Genomic DNA, 26,979 nt, shown 5'->3' on the forward strand with positions numbered 1-26,979 from the left:
TAGGATATTTGCTCCTGTAGGAAAATCCCCACAGTATTCATTGTCACTTTCCTGTAGAAATAGCATGTTCTGCATGAGTAACAAATCCTGCAGGTTCTGCCCCTACAGGACTCCTGCAAGAATTTTAGCTGACCCTGTAGGAATATATTTATGTTTTACCTGATGTGGAGGATCTTTGAAAATTCCTGTACGATACAACCGATTCCTGCATGAGTCAAAGTCAACTTGCCCCTTCAGGATTTCATAAATCCTACAGAATTCCTGCCTCAGAAGTAATTGTGTAGATGACCTGTATAACTTTTGCAAGGGTAGATAAGCTTACTTTATCTGCAGAGGCAGTAGCATCACATGCTGTCTAATGAGGATGGGTAGATAAGGGTCTGAGTGAGAGAAAGGTCAGTATGTGTGCATTTCATACATTTTCCTTGCACTGCTCTCAGAATGCTCTATAGCTAGAGAACAAATTTCCCAGGAGGGTGACGGATGATACACATACCGTTTATAAAACATTACTCAAAGTGAACACAAAATTAGCCACACACACACAACTGGTTTAAAACACTTGTTTATTTCATACAAATTCCCAAACAGCAAATAAAATACTACGTTAAGAATGATGACAGATAACGCTTAATGTACATCAAAGCATCACTCACAGAAAGCGAACATCACATTACTTACAATAGGAGAATACAACAGGTCTATTCCCTGCAGTGTACGTAATATTGCACAACAATTCACACAGACCTGCACAGCCGAGGCATACATGCTACAGTTTAAAGTGCTAGCTTGAACCATTAGACTGAGTGTCTGTCTGCAGAACATTTGGTTTAACTTACTACTGAAAACCATAGGATTCCCTTTTTCTACAATCAGCAGTGGATATGTACAGTAGCTAGAATAAGACGAGCACTATAGCAAATATCTACTGTGAAAGACAACTCCTGTGGCCACTAGTGACTTGACCCAAGATAAGCAAATTAACAAAAAACGCACCTACGAGACATTCAATTTGTTCTGTAAATAATACATTCTGTGATAAACACAATCCCGAACCTGTTAATTAAGTGCATAGACTTTTTAAAAGGTGTTTCAACAGTCATTTAAAAAAGGAACAGGTAGAAGTGTTGTGTCCTAAAAAGGAATGGTAGAGAATTATGCGCACCAATTCTGAAGCAGCTAGGATTTAAAATTAAGACTACAGATTGTTGTTCCTCAAAATAAAATGTACATGATTCAGATAAGCAAAACAATTAAACGCAGCAAATTCTAGGATACGCAACACTCAAACGGACCTAAAACATCACAGAAAAGGCGTCCAGATTTAAAATGCTCCCTTGACAAATTCAGTCAGACATGATCTAGTTCCAACTACAATTTTCCACCAATTTCCCAAATTGCTCAAGTTTGATAAAGCTGAGAAACTTCACAGCACATACAAACTCAAAGAAAACAAATCGCAGATCTATGACTTATTTTACCCCCCAAAAAATAATGCCACTAGATATGTACATTGATGTAAACATTTAAAATAGTTAATTTCAGTTTACTATTGGATATATGAACAATCTTAAAAGGCTGAGATTAGGGTACAGTAAATTACTAATGTATTTATGGAAGCCGCAAAGAAAATTACAATTCTGTTGAGGAGAAAGGTATAGTTTTCCAGGGCTGATGGGCCACAAACCTGAGAAAAACAGATTATCCTTACCCTCAAGAAAACAAAACATATGTACAGATAGTCCAAAAACCCATGTAAGGAAGCCAGAGGGGACCGGGGCACTGTTCAGCAGGGGTAACTATTCAGAAATAGAAAATGTATAGAGACAAAATTACTCCCTTTTCTAGAGGACAAAGCATCTGATCAGTTTACACAATATATTTCCAAATCGGAAGGTTCTGAAACGCTGCACACGGCTGAACAGACCCATGGTATGCCCTAAAACCTTGTTGTCCTAGCTGATACTCAAGAGCCAATCGTCAAGTGCGTAACAAATGTCTAAGTTCTGTACACTAACATGACATGTGTCAGGAAGAAGTCGCATCGTAGTAGAGTTCCGTGGGACAGTTTGTGTAGTGAGAACCTGTAGTGTTTGAAGTTTCACATTCCCAGTGCTAAACAGAATTCCCAGTGCTAAACAGAAAACATTCACTGCTATTGAACTGCATCCGAGGCAGTAGTGCAAGGTAAATTCATTAACGTGATAATTTAGTGATCAACAACTAATCTCCGTGAGTGTAATTTTAAGTCGAGATCCGCACGTGACAACAAGTCTCCCACTGACAGCAAAGCACGATTTACGTCTGAGTAGCACACACAGACCTCGTTAGAATTACACCCTGAACGTGGATGTTTAGTGTTACAATTCAGATAAATGTGTTCTGCATTGAAATAGTGTTCAGAGTGGTTAGGTAGTGACATTATGTGCAAGAAAGTGTGCTAGTCTTTAAAAATAAAAAGTGCAAATTTTTTGAGCATGTGTCCAAATCAAATGCAGTGTAACAAACTGGTGTTGAGACTCTTGACTAAGGACATTGATTAGGTATGATTTGTATTACACATTTTTGGTAGGGATGTTTCTCAACCGAGGGGGTCCTTGTGACCTACACACACACTCACCCTTGTAAGTGATGACTAGCCTTGCTTTTGTGCACGGTTAAACAAATCATATAATTTGTTAGATTATCTATTTATTGTGAAAGGCACAGAGGCATAGACGTAGCTGCAAGGCTCTTCAGGTTTCTCTTGGCTACGTTTTACTGGACTTAGTAGTGATTCATAAATAGGTGTTCATTAAAAAAACAAAGACCTGGATTAATAATAGTCAGCTGAAATACTGCAGACAAAAACAAAATCATTACAAACATACCTGACTGAAAGCAGAGACCAACATGAACGCAAAGGCAAGTGTTGAGCGGGAGAGACCCGTGTGTGTGGAAGGCCCAGCATCTCACATATACGACAGACGCTTTTCTGTGATGAACTCCTCTAGATGAACCTTGCCACTACCCATGAGGCCAAAGGCAGGGTACATGGTACCGGAGCAGTCCACCTGCCGCTCGTAAAGGCACCTCATGGTGTCTGCATCATAGAAGTAGACCCGGCCCGCATCGTAGTCTAGGCACACGCCGATACGCTGTGGCATAGGAAGCACCCGGTTGCTGTGGTCACCGTGGTCGCTGCCGGCAGAGATGGAAGCTTTGGGGAGGAACATTTTGCCCATGCCCACAGTGAGCAGAGTGAAGGGCTGGGACAGATCATAGCACGTGTCCTCGCTGCCACTGTCATGCCCACTGTCGTGGTCGTACCTGGAGGTGTGAGACAGGCAACAGTCAGCCTACTGCAGCCCATTCAATAACTGTCACACTGATTGTTACCTGGAAGCCTGTTCAAATATACATAACAGTAAAACCACAGTAAGTAATAGCAGAAACATATTTGAAAGAATTGTTGAAAAACTAAGGCCTTTTCTGTGAATTAAGCCCTCGACAGCACGTGTCAAACTCATTCCACGGAGGGCTGAGTGTCTGTAGGGTTTCGCTCATCCCTTGTACTTGATTGATGAATTAAGGTTACTAATTAGTAAGCTACTCCTCACTTGGCTGTCTAGGGCTATCTGAAAAGAAAAACCAGCAGACACTAGGCCCTCCATGGAAAGAGTGACACCCCTGGTTTACAAGTTAATGCTTCTTACGTCGCAGACTTCTTTGTGACTCAGACCTAATCCTTAGTGAGTGATAGAGTTAGTCTGAGGCGGCAGAGTTTACCTGGGGCTACTAGTGTCTCGGGGGTTGTGGAACCACTCCAGCAGTTTGGAATCAGAGGCCACGCCCACCTTAACCAGGTAGGAGTGGGGCTCCACGCGGAAGGCCCAGTAGTGTCTGCCCTGAGAGATGCCCGTGTCGCCGATGATGTAGTCCAGGCCCATGTAGCTGCCTGTCTGCACACGCTCAGCAGCCAGCAGGAAGGCCATGCCGGCCATGCTCTCCACAGAGTCACGGCGCCTGCTCAACGCCAGCCGCTCCGAGCTGAAGCCGCAATTGTCGTTGAATAGGAAGCCAAATGCTACGGGAAAAGAGCAACACAAAAGGAACAGTCAGACGCAGATAGAATGTCCTGTTTGATCATCGTCTCAGGATGCCAGCGAGAAGGTGGGCTTTCATAAAGTGTCACATGAGGGCGCCATTGTAAAGATCTTTAAAAAAAGTGAAGGAATTGACAGAATTTCCAAATGTATCCATTTACAAGACAAACCATGCTTTATTTCTCATGTAAGGTTATTTTAAATGATTTTCTAAGCCACATCTGCTGCGGCTCAAGTCTCAAAATAGTTACAAGGCCAAAGGCCATAATTACTATTCACTTACCAACTAAAATAGTTATTCCTGTGCAATGAGCCATTGCATTCTGTCGCCATGGTAAAGCATTTAATTTATATTTATTCACAAAAATACTAGCCATTTACCACTTGTTGCATGAACGACACAAACTTGAGTGATCTTAAAGATAACCTTCATTAAAAAAATAAGACAAATGTATTGTCGTACAGTAATGATAAGTATGCAGTATGCCTACACTGACTTGTGAGGCGTGTTGCAGCTACTGTTATGTCTGGTCTGTCTGAAGCCTGCATTGACCCAGAATTCCACCTCATTACTAACACACTGCGCACCCCACTGCGAAAAATCCCCACACAGGAATGTGGGTTCCCAGTCCTATCACTGGGCTTCAATCCACAGTGGACCCAGCTCTCAGCCATAGTTTACTGCAGACTAATAAGGCAACGGAGGATAAACAAAATCCGAATGGATCAGCAATTGTACACACACATGGAAGTTCGGACGAGAGGGTGGGGACTAGAGGTCGACCGATTATGCCGATACCGATTATTGGAGGACCAAAAAAGCAGATACAGATTAAAAATCGGCTGATTTTTTATTTGTAATAATGACAATTACAACAATACTGAATTAACACTTATTTCAACTTAATATAAAACATCAAAATCAATTTAGCCTCAAATAATGAAACGTGTTCAATTTGGTTTAAATAATGCAATGTAAAAATGTGTGCCATGTAAAAAAGCTAACGTTTAAGTTCCTTGCTCAGAACATGAGAACATATGAAAGTTGGTGGTTCCTTTTAACATGAGACTTCAATATTCCAAGGTAAGAGGTTTTAGGTTGTAGTTAATATAGTATTTATAGGACTATTTCTCTCTATACCATTTGTATTTCATATACCTTTGACTATTGGATGTTCTTATAGGCACTATAATATTGCCAGTGTAACAGTATAGCTTCCGTCCCCCTCCTCGCCCCGAACCAGGAACACATCGACAACAGCCACACTCGAAGCATCGTTACCCATCGCTCCTTACAGCGCAAGGGGAATAACTACTCCAAATCTAAAAGCGAGGGATGTGTTCTTAACTGACTTGCCTAGTTAAATAAAAAAAAAGGTATAAAAAATAAATAATCGGAGCCCAAAAATACCCATTTCCGATTGTTATGAAAACTTGAAATCGGTCGACCTCTAGTGGGGACCGTCCAATTCAATGGACTTGAGGAATTAAAGAGATCTAGTGCTTTACAGACAGTATATGACAGTTAAAATCAGAGCATTTAACCACCAGAGGCTGAAAAACACTGAAAGTCGTAAGCAGATATACTGTTGCTCTGGGACTCTGCTGCACTTCAGTCAGTCTAAAAGAAACAAAGCATTCTAAAGGCTGTGATTTCTGCAATCCAGAAGTGATAGTCACACGGCAATTTCATAACCATCCCCTGTATTTTATCCCACAGTTCACTTTGAACAGTGGAGCATCTGTCTATTTGTAATCTTCTTTCACAGCCTAGTAGATCTACGCCGGCTATAGAGCCCAGTATACTTGTTTTTCCCAGTTCCTGCAACACAGAAATGGTGTTAAAGCATTGTTACATGATTGCCAAGCATTTTTTTTTTTTATGAGTTGCTATTCTAGTAGTGCCGTGTTTCAGAATATGGCCCAGGCCCACCTCTCTCCCTGCCCATCACGAGTTCCACCCCTAAACATGAATACGACATCATCCTCAGTGCGTTTGTGAGACATCAGTGCCTGGAGCCTACCTGGGGCAGGTGGTGTGTGGAAGGTGACCTCTGGGCTGTAGGGGCTGTAGAGGGAGTTACGGCAGCTGCGGACTCGGAACGAGTAGAGGCTGTCGGCCTCCAGATCACACACCACTGTGCTAGGGCCGTACACCCTGTCTGTGAGGCGCCAGCGGCTGTCGCCGTCCTGCTCCGTGCCCAGCCTCCTGTACTCCAGCACCTGGTGGTCTGTGGCCAGGGTATCCTCAGCCAGCTGCCAGCACAACAAGCCCTCGTTGTAGACGTGACTACGGGACAGATCAATGATGGGAGGCTCGGGGACTGAGAGAGCAGAGAAAAGAAAATGGCAGAGTGAGGTGGTCGGGTTAAAGTCCAAGTCTCCCAAAAATTACAAATATCTAAATTGACTAACATAAGCAAGCCTTGGACAAGTAAGCCTTGACAGAGACATAACGGTCCATACAAAACATGCTAGACCTTATTGTAAAATGGTATTGGTTATCTGGAAATCTTTTTATTTTTAGTTTGACACATTGGTTTATGTAAGTGCATGGAGTTCTTACGAGATGTGACTAAACTCAGTTCAGACAGACTATGAACAGGAAGATTGAGAAGCTAAAAAAATATTGCCAGGAAAAGCACTTTGCAAATCCTTCACCCCCCCCCCTCACTGCAGACATAGCTTCCTGTCAGCCACAGCCAGGTCCAGCAGGTTTGATCAGGACTGGAGGGGGGGGGGGGGGGACTGGGCGGCCTGCCAACCCAGCGGGCTACCAGCCTGAGAGCGCCGCTATTCTCAGAGAAACAACCTATTGATCGCGAGGACAGGACAGGCATTACACCAAACAGAGGCTTCTCCTCGTTTCTCACTGGCTGTGATACCAGACTGCAGCCTCTGGAGGGGCTGGATTAGGAAGGGGGAGAACGCACAACACAACGCCTTTATGGTTCAACTAGTGGGGGGATAGATTCAAATATAGAGCCAGTGAGAGCATAGAAGACTCCACAACACCGTAATGAGATCTGCTTGAGTACTGGGGTTGAAATTACACATCACCTCTTTGGGTGATATACAGTATCTGGGAGGGGGAGGTCCTTGTCACCCTCCCCAGACCCCCACCCATACTGTTTCCTTCCATTTGTTGCCTTGTGAAGACGACCCTGGCGTGATCCTGGTGCTGGGTTGGAGCTGTTCGTTCCTTTACTCTGTCTGGTCTAGTTTAATGTGAAATCCATGCAGCGCTGCTCCATGTAGCCCACTTCTACAGGTCTGAACCCTGTCCTCAAGGACAGCCTGGCCCCCACTGCCAACCAACTGTCACTAACGAACACAGATGACCCTTCGTCTCTCTACGGGGAGACAAAGCAGGGCCCATTTGTGGTCAGTAATCTTTATAGCGCGACGAGCCCACAAGCCCATTCAATACACACAGTAATACCTGTGGGACAGAGGGAGCAGGGTTGGAACTCATTCCGAGGACAGCCACAGTTAGATGGGAACCTATAAGAAGCCTCCTGTTTACTTCCAGGGTAGCGCTGCCCCTACTTAATATGCGCATGTCAAATCAGTTCCTATTCACAGGAACATAATTATATCCAGCCCGCTGCACAGTTCCCTTTTCTCTAAATCGAGTCTATATGCAAAGCAGGGGACCAGTAAAAAGTCCTGCACTGCTCTCTGTGCCAAAATCCCTGTGTGTATATCAGGAGTGTAACCTGCTTATTTAATTAAAAGCACTTCTGGTTACCAGTGTCTTAACAGAGAGCAGAGCCCAGGAGGTGAAAGTGACTGACAGGTTGAGGCGGAGGTGAGGTAAAGGGGAACCAATGAGGAGTGTCACCAAATGAAGGTTCAACTTTGGGCTTCCATTGCAATGTCTGCATACATTTTAACATATTAGGAGTGTGGGGTGGGGTACTCACCTCCCCCAAAACATAGCTCCTTCAGCATAGTCTCCTCTCTGGAAGTTTCCAGCACAAACTCATCAAAGGAGGGGTCAGCCGCGGGGTGGAACGTCCTCAGAGACTCGGTGGATTTCGCAATTCTGGAAAGAAAAGAGGAAAGAAAATGGCAGATATTCGCTTTGTAGTGAACAAAGTGAATGTCTGCCCTCCATAACTGGCTACGAAACTATTGCAGCTCTGCTAGGCTTCCCAGTAAAGCAAGAAAAATTATCAAGCATCCCAGAAGTGTTAAAAAAGCCCACGCTAACATATGTAGGTTCACAAAATCAGTAATTTGCTAGTAACAGATGATATTGATTTTATGCCTCAAACTCACACAGAAAACCTTTGATGATAGTGGTAGCAATACATGGTTATAACATTACAGAAAAGATGGTGTTTATTTATATTCAGAACCACATTCCTGTAAAGCTTAGAGAGGATCTCATGTTAAATACTGTTGGCTAATTTGTCTACAGGTTCATCTGCCTCACTTAAAGCCAATTCTGGTGGGAAGCTGCTATAGACCAAGTGCTAACAGTCAGTATCTGGATAATGTGTGAAATGCTTGATAATGTATGTGATAGAGGTATATTTTCTGGGTGATTTAAATATTGACTGGCTTTTATCAGGCTGCCCACTCATTAGGTGGCAGGTAGCCTAGTGGTTAGAGCGTTGGGCCAGTAACCAAAAGATCGCTGGATAGACTCCCAGAGCTTACATGGTAATCTGTCATTCTGCCCCTGAACAAGGGAGTAAACCCACTGTTCCCCGGTAGACCGTCATTGTAAATAAGAACTTGTTCTTAACTGACTTGCCTAGTTAAATAAAGGTTCAATTTAAGCTTCAAACTAGTGCCTGCAACCTGGTTTAGGTTATCAACCTACCAGGGTAGTTAAACAGTACAGGAATGAAATCAACATGTGTTGATCATATCTTACCTAATTATGCAGAAATTAGTTTGGATACTACTTTCATCGGATGTAGTGATCACAATATAGTAGTCATATCTAGGAAAACCAAAGTTCCAAAGGCTGGGCCTAATAGTGTATAATATGACCCTGGCGTGATCCTGGTGCTGGGTTGGAGCTGTTCGTTCCTCTACTCTAGTTTAATGACAATATATACAATAGGTTTTGTAGTGAGGTTGTTGATGTGAATAATATTTGTTGGTCCATTTTGAGCAACTTGAAACATTCATGAAATTGCTTATCCCAGTTACTAACTGGGATAAGCAATGCACCCATTAAGAAAATGACTCAAATCCCCATGGATTGATGAGGATTTTTTTTTTTTTATTGTATGGTTGAGAGGGATGAGGCAAAAGAGATGGTGAATTGGTCTGGCTGTACAACCGATTGGCAAAACTGACTAAACAAAAAGAAACTACACAATGAAACAAAGAAATGACAAAGACAGTAGAAAACAACAACTTTGAAGCACCTTAAATGACATGTTTGGCAGAAAAGCAAACAGAGCTCCATCATTCATTAAATCAGATGGCTCATATATCAACAACTCACTGATATGACAACTAATTTCATGCTGTTTTCATTGGCAAGACAATCAAAAGTAGGCATGAAATGAAGGCAACAAACACTGACACTACAGATCCAAGTATATCCAACCAAATTACCAAAGACAAGCATTATCATTTTGAATTCGGTAAAGCAAGTGTTGAAGAGGTGAAAAAAGAGTTGTCTAGCAACAATGACAAGCCACCGGGGTCTGACAACTTGGATAGAAAATTACTACAGGACAATATTGTCTTCATTCCTATTTAAGCCTACGAGAAATTGTGGGCCCTCACGCTTGGAGGAAAGAAAAAGTTATTCCCTTCCCTAAGAATAGTAAAGACCCCTTAACTGGCTCAAACAGCCGACCAATCAGCTTGTTACCAACCCTTGGTTAATTTCAGGAGAAAAAAAAATTGACCAGATACAATGCTATTTTACAGTAAACAAATTGACAGATTTTCAGCACGCTTAAAGGGAAGGACATTCAACAAGAACTTCACTTACACAAATGACTGATTGGCTGAGAGAAACTGATGATAAAAAGAATGCGGGGGCTGTTTTGTTAGACTTCAGTGCAGCTTCTGACATTATCGATCATAGTCTGTTGCTGGAAAAAAACGTAAAGTAAGTAAAGCCAGTGTGTCTGTATGCAGATGACTCAACACTATACACGTCATTTACTAAAGCTACTGAAATGACTGCACCACTTCAAGAGCTGCAGTTAGTTTCAGAACGGTGGCAAGGAATAATTTAGTCCTAAATATTTCAAAAACTTAAATAATTGTATTTGGGACAAATCATTCACTAAACCGCAACTAAATCTTGTAATAAATCATGTGGAAATTGAAGTGACTAAACTGCTTGGAGGAACCCTGGATTATAAACTGTCATGGTAAAAACATTGATACAACAGTAGCGAAGATAGGGAGAAGTCTGTCCTTAATAGCGCTGGTCTGCCTTAACAGCACTATCAACAAGGCAGGTCCTACAGGCCCTAGTTTTGTCACACCTGGACTACTGTTCAGTCATGTGCCAAAAAGAGGGACTTAGAAAAATTGCAATTGGTTCAGAACAGGGCAGCTGTCCCTTGGATGTACAGAGAGCTAACAATAATATCCATGTCAATCACCTGGCTCAAAGTGGAGGAGAGATGGAGTTCATCACTAATTGTATTTATGAGCGGTATTGACATGTTGAATGCACCGGTCTGTTTGAACTACTAGCACACAACTCGGACACCCATGCATACCCTACATGCCACCAGAGGTCTCTTCACAGTCCAGAACATACTATGGGAGGCACGCTGTACTATATAAAGCTATGACTACATGGAACTCTATTCCACATCAAGTAACTCATTCCAGCAGTACATTTTTTGAAAATCTGATAACAATACACCTTATGGAATAGCAGGGACTGAAGCAACAAACAGACATGCATACAAACACATAACATATGCACTATACACAATGGATTTTGTGTTATAGATGTGTTAGTAGAGGCCTGAGGACACACTTAATGTTGTGAAATCTGTTACGAATGTATTGTAATGTTTTTCAAATGTATAACTGCCTTAATTTTGCTGGACCCCAGGAAGAGTAGCTGCTGCCTTGGCAGGAGCTAATGGGGATCCATAATAAACCCCAGGAAGAGTAGCTGCTGCCTTGGCAGGAGCTAATGGGGATTCAAAATAAACCCCAGGAAGAGTAGCTGCTGCCTTGGCAGGAACTAATGGGGATCCATAATAAACTCCAGGAAGAGTAGCTGCTGCCTTGGCATGAGCTAATGGGGATTCAAAATAAATACATGCTAGCAAAGAGACTACTATCAGAGATGGATTTCCCGAGCAAGATAAATGAGCATGGGAGACATGTGTGGGCGGGTGACGGTAACAGTGTTAGGTGAATGAAGTCCCAAAGCTGCTTTTTTGTTGTACACATTTAGATCAATTAGCAGGATTAGAGCTCGAGCAGGACACGGGGAATTTAAACAGCACTTCACCATTCCAATCTGTCCCAGTGTCCCTGATACTTGGTGTCATGGATCTTCGACACCCTCAACCTACCCGTAAGCAGGTTTATTTTAGTACTGGAGGAGTCACAGGGCCCAAATCCCCATTAGGAAACCTAGATAACAAGAGCAGCCATAGGGAAATGGCATTCTGGCCTGTAATAGTTTGAAAAGGGGTCCTTTAAATTACCCAACTTTATTAAACAATGGTGATATTAAATAACCATTAGCATTTATTGCCACTGATGGTAACTGTCGAGAGCCAGTCTCTACTGTGCCTTTGTATACTAATGTGTTGGGAGTGGCAGTCAGGGCTGGAGGCTGACAGTGTTGGGTGAAATTGCCCTAGAAGATGATCTTCCCTCAGATTAGCAATTCCCCACTACTGGTTTAGGTTATGATTGGAGGAGGGGAAGCTGAACCTAGATCTGCACCTAGGGGAAATTTGTCCCTGGAGCGGAGGCTGACCTGGTGTGCAGCTGCTTGGCCGTCTGAACGAAGCAGGATTGGTCTGTCTCCTTGAGGACCTCCTGGGCGTAGCCCACGAGGCCACTATTCTCCAGCATGCCCTGGTACTCCTCCACCTGGCCCCTGAGCTGCTCCAGACGCCGCGTCCTCGACTGCTCGATGGAGTTCAGCATCTCAGACTTCCTCTCCTGGAGGGTCTGGAACAGCCGCTCAAAATGCTCATAGGCCCCACACTCCGCCACCTGGCCATTCTCCTGTAGAGGTAGGGAAGGGTGTCAACGCATCATGGTGCCATAATACTGCATAGAAATCTGTTTGTGCCATCATGCCTCCTTACCACAAGGATTTTGGCATGACAAAGTAGGAATGATGGCACAACCAAATCTGGGACCAGGCTAGCATAGTAGTAATATTACAACAAAATGTCAAACGAGAGAAAGCTGTCATAATACAGTACAGACTAAGCAAACCCTTCTGCAGTGGAATTCATGCAAATGATTATGTATTTACATGCATTTGAATATGTGACCTTCCTTCTCAGTGCAGACAATGTCCCTTTGTTATTTAATATAAAGACAAACAGTCACACAGGACTAGTTTTATTCCATCAACAACTACTTGCCTCAGTTTCATTGATCAACACCTCCAGGTGGGAAATCTGAGTCCTCACTTGGTCCTCTTTGCTGATTAAGTAATGGATACTCTTTGATAGCTTCTCCTGTTGGTATCACAACAAAGAACATTTGAGAGCATTCAGAAAACCGATTGAAATCCTACCTCATCCCGGAATGTTCCGGTTGTTCATCAGAACAAAACACCCAATATGCCTCTGCATACAGTACGGCCAGCAGAGAGATCGTCAGATGTTCAATTGATAGATAAGCATAAGATACAAATGATTACATTAAATATGAATGAGTCAGGCCCGGTGCCTGTGTCCATAGGCCTCTAAGATTACAGTCAAAGGACACAGAGTCCTCTGTCCCTCTGCTTTCAGTGGCTGACTGACCTCTCTAGTCTGGAGGGGGGGCTGCTTGTTGTTGATGACCGCACATGTGGATTACACCGCTCAAAGGTAAACTGATCCTGTGGACGTGTGCCACTCAGCAGATACAAATGACTGCTAAATATTTCATTAGGGGACTCAAAATCAAATCATTTATCGGTTGTGTACATAGTTCAGCAGATGTTATAGCAGGTGCAGCAAAACGCTTAAGTTACTAGCGCCTTTACAATGATGTCAATTAACAAATCCAGTTAATCCAAATGCAATCTATACAAAGATTTACACAAGATACTGTATACTAAGAATCGTACGTACAGCTACTGGAATGAGCTGTGTTGAGAAAACAATGTCTAAACACACAATGCAAAAGCTTTCGGACCAGAGACAGGAAGATAAACACACATGAATGGTGGGCAGACATGTATACCTATTCACATACTAAGTAGTAATATAGATTAAGCCTAGAAAACAGTATTATTATTTACCTTTATTTAACTAGGCACGTCAGTTAAGAACAAATTCTTGTTTTCAATGAGGACCCCTTGTTCAGGGGCAGAATGACAGATTTTTACCTTATCAGCTAAGGGATTTGATCTTGCAACCTTTCGTTTACTAGTCCAACGCTCTAACCACTAGGCTACCTGCCACCCCACAACAGTATATACAGTTGAAGTCGGAAGTTTACATGCACCTTAGCCAAATACATTTATACTCAGTTTCACAATTCCTGACATTTGATCCTAGTAAAAATTCCCTGTAGTAGGTCAGTTAGGATCACCACTTTATTTTAAGAATGTGAAATGTCAGAATAAGTTTATTGATTTATTTCAGCTTTTATTTCTTTCATCATATTCCTAGCGGGTCAGAAGTTTACATACACTCAATTAGTATTTGGTAGCATTGCCTTTAAAAATTGCTTAACTTTGGGTCAAACGTTTATGGTAGCTTCCCACAATACGTTGGGTGAAATTTGGCCCATTCCTCCTGACAGAGCTGGTGTAACTGAGTCAGGTTTGTAGGCCTCTTTGCTCGCACACGCCTTTTCAGTTCTGCCCACAAATGTTCTATAGGATTGAGGTCAGGGCTTTGTGACCGCCACTCCAATACCTTGACTTTGTTGTCCTTAACTTTTGGAGTAGGGGGCAGTATTTTCACTTCCAGGTGTGAAAAGCGTGCCCAGAGTAAATTGCCTGCTACTCAGGCCCAGAAGCTAGGATATGCATATTATTAGTAAATTTGGATAGGAAACATTCTGAAGTTTCTAAAACTGTTTGAATGATGTCTGAGTATAGCAGAACTCATATGGCAGGCAAAAGCCTGAGAAAAATCCAACCAGGAAGTGGGAAATCTGAGGTTTGTAGTTTTTGCCTATCCAATATACAGTGTAAATAGAGTCAGATTGCACTTCCTAAGGCTTACACTAGATGTCAACAGTCTTCAGAATGTTGTTTCAGGCTTCTAAAGTGAAAGGGGAGCGAATAAGAGGGGTTTCAACCAGTGGTCTGGCTGAAAGCAGAGTTGTTGATCACGCACGAGCTCTGTTCCCTTTATAATGACAAAGGAATTGTCCGGTTGGAATATTATTGAAGATTTATGATTTTAAAAAGTCCTAAAGATGTATATAATCAATCATTTGACATGTTTATACGAACTGTAATTAAACTTTGACTTTGTCTGGACTTAGTGCCCACACCTTGTGCATTTGGATTAGTGACCTAAACTCGAACAAAAAGGAGGTATTTGGACATAAAGATACATTTTTCAAACAATACAAACATTTGTGGAACTGGAATTCCTGGGAGTGCATTCCGATGAAGATCAAAAAGGTAAGTGAATATTTATAACGCTATTTCTGACTCCACAACATTGCGGGTATCTGTATGGCTTGTTTTGGTGGCTAAGCACTGTACTCAGATTATCGCATTGTGTGCTTTTGCCGTAAAGCTTTTTTGAAATCTGACACAGTGGTTGCATTAAGGAGAAGTTTCTTTAATCCTATGACTAACACTTGCATGTTTAAATGTTTATGATGAGTATTCCTGTAAATTGACGTGGCTCTCTGCAAAAATCACCAGATGTTTTGGAGGCAAAACATTACTGAACATAACATGCCAATGTAAACAGATTTTTGGATAGAAATATGAACTTTATCGAACATACATTTATGGTGTAACATGAAGTCCTATGAGTGCCATATGATAATTTTCACGGTAATTCACGGTTGGGATGGTGTTCTTTGGCTTGCAAGCCTCCCCTTTTTCCTACAAACATAACGATGGTCATTATGGCCAAACAGTTCTATTTTTGTCCCCATGTGCAGTTGCAAACCGTAGTCCGTAGCTTTTTTATGGCGGTTTTGGAGCCGTGGCCTCTCCCTTGCCGAGTGGCCTTTCAGGTTGTCGATATTAGACTCGTTTTGCTGTAGATATAGATACTTTTGTACCCGTTTCCTCCAGCATCTTCACAAGGTCCTTTGCTGTTGTTCTGGGATTGATTTGCACTTTTCACACCAAAGTATGTTCATCTTTAGGAGTCAGAAGGCGGCTCCTTCCTGAGCGGTATGACAGCTGCATGGTCCCATGGTGTTTACACTTGTTTGCGTACTATTGTTTGTACAGATGAACGTGGTACCGTCAGGCATTTGGAAATTGCTCCCAAGGATGAACCAGACTTGGTCTACAATTTTTTTTCCTGATTTCTTTTGATTTTCCCATGATTTCAAGCAAAGAGGCACTGAGTTTGAAGGTAGGCCTTGAAATACATCCACATATACACCTCCAATTGGCTCAAATTATGTCAATTAGCCTTCCAGAAGTGGAAACATCTAGGAGCAACAACAGGTCAGCTGAGAAGTGGTAGGCCACACAAGCTCACAACGGGACCACCGAGTCCTAAAATTAGTTTTTAAAAAGTAGTCCGTCCTCGGTTGCAACACTCACTACCGAATTCCAATGCAAAGCGTCGGCTGGAGTGGTGTAAGGCTCGCCGCCATTGGACTCTGGAGCAGTGGAAACACGTTCTCTAGAGTGATGAGTCAGGCTTCACCATCTGGCAGGCCGACGGACTAATCTGGGTTTGTCGGATGTCAGGAGAACGCTACCTGCCCGAATGTAAAGTGCCAACTGTGAAGTTTGGTGGAGGAGGAATAATGGTCAGGGGCTGTTTTTCATGGTTTGGGTTAGGCCCCTTAGTTCCAGTGAATGACAATCTAGACCAGGGTTTCCCAAACTCAGTCCTCAGGACCTCAAAGAGTGCACGTTTTAGTTTTGGCAATAGCACTACACAGCTGATTAAAATAATGAACTAATCATCAAGCTTTGATCATTTGAATCAGCTGTGTAGTGTTACAGCAAAACCCAAAATGTGCACTCCTTGGTATCCCAAGGACCGAATTTAGGAAAAGCTGTTCTTGATCATTCTGTGCTTCCAAGTTTGTGGAAGGCCCTTTCCTGTTTCAGCATGACAACACCCCCGTGCACAAAGCGAAGTCCATACAGAAATGGTTCGTCGAGATCAGTGTGAAAGAAATTGACTGGCCTGTACAGAAATCTGTCTAACTCATTTGGTGATGAATTGGAATGCCAACTGCAAGCCAGGCCTAATTGCCCAAAATCAGTGTTCAAGCTTACTAACGCCCTGAACGGAAGCAAGTCCCCGCAACAATGTTGCAACATCTATTCACAGAAGTGTTAAGGCTGTTACAGCAGCAGGGGGGGACGCCATATTAATACCATGATTTAGGAATGAGATGTTCGAAGACCAGGTGTCGACATACTATATGGCCAAAAGTATGTGAACAGCACTGCTTCACTGACCAGTTGAGCAGACAACCACTTCAATACTAACACTTTCCCCAAGGATGTATTCATTAGTACACAACGTAGCAAAAATACTTGCGACAGAAAACAAAACTTTCTTATTGGACAAATTCAGATAGGTCCGCCCCCGTTTCAGCCCATTTGGTTCCTAGAGTACACACCCCTGATTCCTTTCAAGTCAGGTCAAGTGAACAGTTCGAAACAACAGTTCATTATACGGTACCTTGAGGATCTTGTAGGCGCTGCTCATGGATGTGACTTTGTGGTTGGCGTGGGAGCCTCCCAGCTTGCACAGGTGACAGACTGGACGGCGGCACACCTCGCAGTACATGTTGACCTTCTCCATCTCGTGCTCCGGGCACATCAGCACCTGATGGACGTGAGAAACTCATTGGACTAGCTGACATTTTCAATGCCGCAAACACATCACACCTCAAAATGCAAAACAGAAGTACTGGAGGACATTTTTAATGCCCAGAATTCATTAGCTCTGAACGGGCAACTGCACAACAAAAGACAGGCAGAGAAAATACTTGTATTGTCAGCCCAAATTAAAACTTATCACAACAAACCATGAATGCTAGTGAGCTGGTTAAGGACCAGTCCTGTCAACATATCTGATGGCTGCTCCATGTACCCGATCAACTCAATGAGTCATCCACCATCATTGACATGAGCAGGTCACTATTCTAAAATCAACACCAGAAAAACCTGCTTGCGATAAACAATGAAAACCCTGCCGAGGTGGACAATGGCATCTACCTTGGGCCTAAAGTTCATGGTGGGCCCCACATACTCGTGCTGGGCTTTGGGGGTGCCCCATGGATGGTGGAACTTGAAGCACTCGTTGCAGTAGCTGGCCTTGCAGTCCATGCAGCTCTTGGTGGCCTCCTGCTGGGGTGGCTTGCACATGTTGCACATGATGGCTACGGCAGCACGGGCTGCCTGCCGGTAGCGCTCCACGATGCTCTCCAGGGTGAAGTTCCGGAAGAGCATGCTCATGCCCCGCTCACCCAGGTCCACATCGTGTTGGCAGCCTGGGCACGGGAAAGTGGTAACGCGGGGGGTCACAGAGCCACGTCTCCATCCTGGTGAGGAGATGGAGCCTGCTAGGACAGAACAGCCATTAGAGTACTAATCGAAGGGTGGGCCTGCACAGAGACAGGCAGACAGACTGGAAGGGTCAGTGTCCGACAGAACAAACACGGGTCCTTCCTTCTCCGGCAGCTCTCGCTACAGGGTGACCCCTCTCAACAATGGAAAACACAAGAGATAGGATGAGCATGTGTTTACAATGACCTGGACATAAAAATCTAAATGATTTTAAATAAATTACAAAAATCAGGTGGAAATTAAAAGGTGGGAACCCACTGACAAAACTAACTGAAAAAGCAATGACAGAACAGATCAACCAAAGGGTAAGAGTAATTGATTTCCACTACCTGCAGAGGAAATTCATTTTGAAACCATTTGTCCAGTTCAATGAATCACAACCAGATGCCTTGTAAAGCATCATCATCTAGAAAGACTACAAAGCTGTAGCATATTATTAGAAAATATGAGGACAAAGGCATTCATGACACATGACAGATGCAAACAGCAGGACCTGGTCACTGAGCATGAAACGCATTTAGGAAAATGGCAAGCAAAGGAAAAGAAAAAAACATTTTGCAGAGCACCAACAGACGAGTGGTGGGCGCAAAGCAAGCATGCGGGTCAATCATGGCGTTTGCATTTGGAATGTGTGTGAGACTGTGTATAATAATGGCAGACTGAGGAGGATGGAGTAGTGGGTGAGCAGGCTTGATGTTTTGGATGAAGCAGCAGGTCAGGGCGGGGATTGGGATGGAAATCGATGAGGTGGGGGCCACGTGTCCTGGCCTGAAGGCGATATTAAAAGGACAGATACTTAGGCTGAGTGGGTGTTCTGGTCAGGGAGGGAGAAGGTTTCTGCAGCATGTGCCTACAGCAAGGAGTACGGTAGCAGGCTGAGACACACTGCCAACTGCCACAGTGGGATTCAGAAGGTGATTGCTAGAGCAGAGAAAGAGCTCAGGGCAAAAACTGACTAGTCATTGCAAGGCCATTATAGCAGGGCAAAGGGGTGGGTTACCTACAGAACCACATCATTAACAACATGGTCCGAGTCATCATAATGCGACAGAGCCTCATCACCATAACCAGGACTGCATTACAAAAGGGATGCAGGCAATCTTGCCAAGAGTATGTGACTAAACCAAATACTGTACACGCGGGGAGAAATACATCCTCCCTACACTTAAAAAAAAAAAAAATCTACTTGAAAAATAAACTGTCAAGATGAATGGATTTCAGACAAAGCTGTTGGTTGCCGTTAATACTTGATCTCTATGAAAGGGAAAACTGGTTGGTATCCTGCATCAAGTATAACTCATTCTGGTGCCATTTTTTATACTTGTGTCAGATGGACTTGTTAGGAGAGATGTTGTGAAGTGTTTATAATGGAGGGAATCTTTCACTAGCATTAGGACAATTGCGGCATAGCCTTTTTAAAACATCTACTGAGCACTACAACATAAAAAAATAAGTAAAAACTGAAAGAAAAATGTCAGCTGAAGTTTCAGTAAGACCATTGTTTTGTTTGGCATTGTGCTCTAGGGGCATGTCACAAATGTGTGTGCTTTATGGGGCGTGTCACATCAAATAGAACAAATGAGTTGGTTAGAACATTGGCTTCTGGCTAAGAGCAATCTCTACAAACACATGAGTCTAAAACATTATCATTTTCAATTACAACTAAACCATAGTGCTAAAAAAGCCTCCTTGGGGCAAGCCTGTCAGCCGGCATATGATTGAAGGTTGCAGTGGTATAATCTAGAGCACATGTCAAACTCATTCCATGGAGGGCCGAGTGTCTGCGGGTTTTCACTCCACCCTTTTACTTGATTGATGAATCAAGGTCTAATTAGTAAGGAACTTCCCTCACCTGGTTGTCTAGGTATTAATTGAAAGGAGAAAAAAAGAAACCTGCACACACTCTGCCCTCCATGGAATGAGTTTGACACAATTGCTCTAGAGAATCTTGGCATATCTAAAACTAATGTTGTGTTACATAGAACCCCTGCTGCTTCTAAAAGTGAATCTACTGGCCTCCTCCACAAGGTACTGAATGCTTCATAGGCTACAGGGAGGGGAAACCCCTCTACAGTTGCACAGGCATTAAGAAATTCCACGTTAAACCAATTCCTTTACGTAAATAACCATTTCTCTCACCTCAGAGATTCCCCATCCAGAGCTGTAGCTCGCTCATTCTCCAACCTACTTATTAAGACATGCATGTGTTGAAAGGGGAGCACTAAACCCTGAAAGCACCAGGCCAGGACAACAACAAAAAACAGAACACCAAATGTAGACAAATTGGTAGGACATAATTTACATTTATGCCTTTGCTCAGTAGACTTTTTAAAAAGCCAGAATGCCACATCTACCAAAAACAGGTGGTCTATTGTCAGCTGTGTGTTACGTACAGTAGAGTAACAGTAAGTTGGGGTTCACAGGGGGGGTTGGGGGGGGGGGGATCTAGTAACACTGTACTCACTACTACAGCTATTCAAAAAATGGAACCCGCGTCTACCTCTCCTCCCAAACGACCTTCTCTGCAGTGTGGCTGCAAGCAATGGACAAAGAAGTGAAGTGAGATTAACATATACAGTATGTGAACAGAAGTGGAGTCACACCTGACGTTCTTCCAATAACAGTGGACAAGTGCCAACACAACAGTGCCTAAAAGAAACTGCCCTCTTAAAAAAGTTTTAGGTCAAAACATGTGAAATCGCATATTTCAAAACGTCTATAGGTACATTGAGTTTAACACTCTAAAACAAAAAGTCTGGTCTGAATCCTAATAAAACAAGGTGAAGAAAACAGAGGTTGCAGTAACAAATCATTGTTAGCTTTGAAAGCAGTTGTCTGATAAATATAGTGGAGTCCTGGCTTCAGTTCATTTCATTCCACGCAGGCTGGTTGTCACCATGACCACCACTGTTACTGTAATGATGTCAGAGATTTAAGACGTTTACTGAAAGGTACGTTAAAGGGATACTTAAGGATTTTGGTAATGGGGTCCTTGATCTACTTCCCCAGAGTCAGATAAACATGTAAGATACCATTGTATGCCTCAGTGTCCAATATGAAGGAAGTTGGAGTTACCAGATGGCATTACTCGTAGATTTCCAGTCGTTGCGCTAGTTAGCACTGGCTTGCAAAACTACCTCCAACTTCCTTCATACTGGACAGACATAAAAATGGTATCCACGAGTACATCGGACTCTGGGGAAGTAGATCAAGGACCCAATTGCCAAAATATTCCTTAAATAATGTCCTTTAAGATAGTCAACGTAATTATCAGATTTTGTTTTACTAAATCTGCATGAGTGCAATGGTTACTAACCCCACAGGGATTGTAATTTAGTTAATGATTCTTAAGATGACCAAGGAAGTATTATCTTTTTACCAGCTCTAAAACCCTGTTTTTCTAAACAGCATTTAATGTATCCACTGTTTTAATAGATGCAGACCTGGACATGAAGGGCACATTCAGGTTGGGCAAATGTGAATTGGTTGGTGTTTTGGAGTGGCAGGGACCAGCTTATGGTTAAGTGAAAGACTGCCTTGTCTCACGCCATGCTGCTAGCGCCTTGGACTTAGACATTGACCTCAGTTTTTTTTTTTGCTGCAAAGCAAATAATAACATTGCCCCCCCCACCATCACTCAAGCATTTGAAATGCTTCAGTGGGATAACAGTCATGCTTCGTTCCACCATCTGTACATAACTCAAGCCTCATTCTATCAAGGTGCTGAAAATGATAGGCATGTTGTGTTAAGAAATTGCTTGGTATTACTAATATCCACACAATAGAACTATAATTTAAAGGATTTTTGAAGTGAATGCCTTATGGACATGGAACTAGAGTCTAGACAAAACAAAAGTGATGACTTAAACGCTAGTCGTGTTACTTCATTCTGTTAAAGAAACTTAAGACCAAATCTCAAAGTGGACAAGATTGGAGGGAATGTATGAACATCTAACATGATGATTTTAAACTGGATGAGATCGGGGGTGGTGTCCATTTCATTCTACAACCCAGAGAATGACTTTCAGCAAATACATGTGAAAGATGAACCTGGGTATGAAATGTCCATAGAACTTTACTGCAAATTGCATGTGATGTTGTCAGAATCACAATATGGGCATGAGGACTGGCCAAACCCAAACGCACCTGATCTTGCAAGCCTATCCAGCCTCTCCATGCTTGGCGAGGGCACTCTGGATCGGGGTCCTGGGCTCCCAGGGAGGGAACATTCAGACCCAGCATCGAAGGAATCCTCATGGTTCAACAGCAGCAGCTCTCGCACACACTTGTGACAAACACTGTGCTGACAGGGCAAGATGAGGGGGTGCGTAAACAGCTCCTTACAAATCGGACAAATGAGCTCCCGCTCAATATTCTTGATAGGGACCTGGTGTGGACACAGACAGCACTATTATGTCTACAGTAGTCTCAGGCGAACTGCTCCCACATGAGAGAGATCAGGCAGGTGGACACGACTAAGCCTGCAGCAACTCGGTCCTAAGGTCCCCAAGGGGGGGCACATTGTTGTTTTTTTCCCCTTACATTGCATTACACAGATGATTCAAATCAACATCAAGCTTTGATTATTTGAATTAGCTGTGTACTGTTAAGGTAAAATATATGCACCTTGGGATAACCAGGACCGAGTTTGGGAAACGCTGGCCTACAGTAACATACATAATATCGGTTCATACTATCGTTACTTTTTAAACATTTAATTTGAAAAGGAAGCCAGATATATTAGACTAGGCATACGTCTAAAATAAATCACATTCTTCACTGTATTAGGCTTGCCCACTTCAAATACTTTGAAACAGTCAAACAAAAACAAACTCACCTGACAGTAATCAATACATTTGATTTTTCCTAAAGAATTTTTTTTTTTTTAAGTGTAGCGTCTACACTGGTAGGCTATGCACGTAGTTAAGGAAGTTCATGCATCAGCTTGTTGGTTAGCTGAGGAAGCACAAAATGGTTACAGCAAAGCTAACAATTCCTCGGAAAAAAGGAACCACAGATTCTCATCACCATATGAGGAGTTCTTGCTATAGAAATACCCTAATTTCGACCACGCAATTTGAAACAATAAAAGCAATGTCAACCATGGAGTCTGTAAACTTCTAACAATGATTAATCAGTATCGTTCCACGAGGATGTTACTAACTTAGTATATATAGTTAGCCATATAAAACCAGTATGACCTGTACAATTTCCACTTACCGAAACAATTGAGTTACGTCGCGACACTGCAGACATGATGAATATCTTTTTTTGTTGTCGAGGCGTTTAGTTTATTAAAAGTTCTCCAGCGTTTGTTAAAGATTACGACTACTGCACTCACGAGCGCTGTTGAGTCGACAATGAATTAAATACCGTGACTAGACGCTCTGGATGAAACAGCGAGCCGTGAATCAGCAACAGCGCCGGTGCAGTTGAAGCAATGACAAGCTGTGTGGGGCGGGTTGGAGACACTGAAATCACCATAGTAACAATGCTGCAGCCCTGAGTATTTAACCCTATCAGTCCCGAGATCCCAGTAAAAAAAATCTGACTCATTTATCTGCCTTTCCAGACTATATTTAGCCTCACATTTAAGTGTTTTACCATTTTCTTTTCAGGACAATGAGGGCTACAAGTACAACACAAAACAACTGGACCTAAGCAGTACCATTTATGAGTTTTATTGACACATTTCAATAAATGAGTCAGCCATGGCAAAAACCTGAGAAAAATGTATGTTTATGAATGCTGCTAGTGGGCTACAGAAATAGTTTGCTCACTGGGTAATTAATATCCAACTAGTCAGTGACAACTGTTTGGAGTTTGTGACAACAACTATGTGAGCTTACTACAGTATTATAGACACCTTGTCCTAGGATTTCCAATGATCTTCTATGCAGAAAAGGAGTGTCAAACTCAATAACATGGAGGGCCTAGTATCTGCGGGTTTTTGTTTTTTTTCCTTTCAATTAAGACCTGGACAACCAGGTGAGTTCCTTACTAATTAGTGACCTTAATTCATGAATCAGGTACAAGGGAGGAGTGAAAACCCGAAGACACTTGGCACCTCCGTGTAACGACTTTGACATGTGTTATTAACGACCCTTGTGTAGCTTGTGAGCATCATCAAAGAGGAAGAGAAAGGCGAGGCCCAACTCGACGGAAAATCGCTCTCCCTCCAGCAGGTGGCGTTTTTCATCATTTCGCCCACCGAGCAAGGAGTTATTTTATTTATGGAGGTGTATCCGCCAATCTAAAGAAAGGATGGGCGGGAGCTAGACAGCCCATTGCGAAGACGGAAATCAAAGGAACCACAGAAAATAACTCCCATTGCGAGTACGGAAGATAGCTTTTAATAGTTTGTAGCTCAAGCCATTCGGACTCTATAAAAGATCCTGCTCCGGGCAACTTCGGGATCCTTCCTTGTCTCACAAACACAGCTCTAGCTCAGCCCACATTAATCACACAGACTAAGGGTTGGTATCTACGGCGGATGCAGAAGAAATAGACGAATCCAATCGTACAACACAGAAGTGTAGCTCGAACGCACAATGTTTAAAAACGTGCCGGTGAATACGGTAGGACTCATTGGGTTAAAAGAGAGGGAGGGCAAAAGGATCCGGCTTTCACTGGCCGATAAATGCTTTGCCACCTAGAACATTTGAGAAGGTCAGGTCACACACATGTCCTAGGTGGCTAAGGTCCGTATGGATATCGTCATCACAGTAACAAACCCCCAGCTCACACTGTTCACACTCCTCTTATTGGCAGACAGAAAATTGTTCAGTTTTAAAGCTAATTTCCCGCAATTCTACACATTTCGCATGGGTCTAATATGTTTTTGCTTTTTTGAAGAACAATTCCTGCATTTCTACAAATTGTTCCATGTCTTATGTGTGTTTATATGAGGCCAGGGGTCGGTTACCTGGGGTCCGTATTGACCCCATTCTGGGTCCAGATCCGGACTGCGGTCCGCCAGTTGAGTATGAGGGGACTCGACCAAAACCTGAGGTTTGCAACAATGTTTCAAAATTGAGAGATGCTACATTGCTGCTTTATCAAAATAACAAATGCTTGGCCTATCATTTGCAGAGAACATGCACTCATAGCATTGAAGATTATTTTTAGGGAAGGACATTAGGAATAGGCTATATTATAGTACATGGAGTCCCATGTTAATTATGAATGGCTTGAAATATATTCACGACAAATGTAAATATTACATGGGGCCTAGTTACACAAATGATGGGCATTAAAGAGATCATCTGGTACTTTTGTGTACAGTAGTTCTGACCGTAGCCTTCAAAAGCCAAAACTGGTCCCGGAAAAACTGCTACAATCTCGCATATGTACAGATTTGTGGACCACGCCATTGCTGTCGCTCACTCTGCTGTAGTTGCATGACGTGCCTCTCGCTCGCGCTATGGAGAGGGGCTGAAGCTCAAAGGTTGAACTCGAATTTCTAGGGGGCTGGCCAACTTGGAGGAAAATGTAGGAAAATGGTGCAGCGCAGCCTCCAAAAAAACTGTCACTTTCAAACTATGGATTTCGTGGCTAATTGCGGTAAAACATTAATTCTGCTCATAGATTATGCATGTATGAATTGCATATCCAGCCCAACGTGGAATGTTTAAAAAATACTTAGTAGTCACCAAAGTTCCGGAGCATGTCTTTAATAATGTATGCTAATAGGTCAAAAGCCTAGAATATTTCGTAGGACTGCATTTGCAGTATATTTATGTATGTAACCCCTTGGTATCCTGCAAAGGCGTATTAGTATATTTAAATTCAATATTTCGATTTATGATGATTGACAACCTTGACATAAGATAATGGAATTTATTTGCAGCCTATAAAAGGATAACGGAAAATAAAGGACTTCATGGAGATTATATGGAGAAGAAAAAACCTTTGTGAGTCTTGCACCCCACATGAACTGCTTACGTCACACTTTCAGATAGCATACAGATAAGATGGATAGATATAGAATAATAAATAAAATAAATTACAACAGACATCTACAAATCCTCATATTTCATGCACATTTTATCTTTACCTCCCTAATCCTGTTCCAAGGACGGCACAAAACCTTGAGCATCCTTCCTCTACCTAGACTACACACCTAGATCTAACCGAAGCAATACTGAAGAGGCCAGCTTTGCTCCAACAGGCTACAGATCTGGCATTAACATAAATCATATCTGACGTTCACTTACCTCTCCCGCTGTTATCCGCTGGACTATCTGCTGGACCAAACTCGGTAACATATCCTGATTATCTTCGGTATCCGCGGTATCCGACATAATGCAGATAATGTCGACAAGACAATGGTGGGAATATAATAAACAATGGGTCAATAAGAAATAAATAGCATAAGAAACACTGTAAAAATCGAATGGCTTCCCAAAGAGTGAATGTCACAGTCAGAGAAATATGGTTGCTTCTTCGTCCTCATCCTATATAATTCGAGCATCCTATATAGCATACACTTCATTCATGCCCCAGCTGCTTGAGAACATTTGAATTAGCTAGAAATCATCTTTGATGCTTAACCCCGCCCTCACTGTACATCTCAGACGTGCGCTTGCCCGCGCAGTTTAGGCATCTGCAGCATCATCGGCGATGTCTCCAACTGAGCCCTTTGTATTTCTTCAGATATAACCCAAGCCTACTCACACAGCAATGAATAGAGTATGGCTATTTTTAAATTACAGAAAATAATCTCTTATGTTTGGGAATAGAATTGATTACGAAATAAAACTATGGAATTTATTGGAGTCGAATGAAACAGTGCGTTCATGTATGCATGCTATGCCTATAAATATACTAGTTCAGCCTACATATGTTTCTAGACGATCTGAAAACATGCCTTTCTGCCTGATAGTTCATACGTTATTCTGTTATTTATTTAACAGCTTTTGCAACAATATACATTATAGGCTAGTTTATTCTGGTCTTCCCAGCATATCCCTTAAAAATCAACATTATTTCGTTCTGTAACGAATACCACCTATT

The 26,979-nt window shown here is 42.6% G+C and overlaps 1 protein-coding gene across 4 annotated transcripts; it reads right to left on the reverse strand.

Moving 5' to 3' along the window:
• Positions 1–549: 549 nt before the first annotated feature.
• On the reverse strand, positions 550–26,530 carry trim36 (tripartite motif containing 36). Of its 4 annotated transcripts, none has more exons than XM_031817228.1 (11): positions 26,181–26,483; positions 22,111–22,351; positions 20,465–20,497; positions 17,614–17,957; positions 17,075–17,221; positions 12,650–12,745; positions 12,028–12,281; positions 8,012–8,133; positions 6,110–6,409; positions 3,769–4,066; positions 550–3,309 (listed from the first exon to the last, which is right to left on the reverse strand). In XM_031817228.1, the coding sequence occupies exons 1-11, from the start codon at positions 26,265–26,267 to the stop codon at positions 2,952–2,954; spliced, it is 2,280 nt and encodes a 759-aa protein (XP_031673088.1). In that variant the 5' UTR covers positions 26,268–26,483; the 3' UTR covers positions 550–2,951. The 4 variants fall into 4 exon arrangements, with proteins under 4 accessions (XP_031673088.1, XP_020323079.1, XP_031673089.1 ...); XM_020467490.2 differs by lacking the exon at positions 26,181–26,483 and adding an exon at positions 23,185–23,496; XM_031817229.1 differs by lacking the exon at positions 20,465–20,497 and having other exon boundaries at positions 26,181–26,530.
• Positions 26,531–26,979: the final 449 nt, after the last annotated feature.

The sequence above is a fragment of the Oncorhynchus kisutch genome, linkage group LG3 (assembly GCF_002021735.2).
Source record: "Oncorhynchus kisutch isolate 150728-3 linkage group LG3, Okis_V2, whole genome shotgun sequence".
NCBI lineage: Eukaryota > Metazoa > Chordata > Actinopteri > Salmoniformes > Salmonidae > Oncorhynchus > Oncorhynchus kisutch.

Excerpts from the sequence above, each read along its gene's own strand:
- trim36 (XM_031817228.1), bottom strand. The coding sequence starts at position 26,267 with ATGTCGGATACCGCGGATACCGAAGATAATCAGGATATGTTACCGAGT. Across the intron at positions 4,067-6,109 it reads CCACACACCACCTGCCCCAG|CATTTGGCTTCCTATTCAAC; the intron begins GTAGGCTCCAGG and ends CTTTTCCCGTAG. Across the intron at positions 3,310-3,768 it reads CGAGACACTAGTAGCCCCAG|GTACGACCACGACAGTGGGC; the intron begins GTAAACTCTGCC and ends TCACACCTCCAG.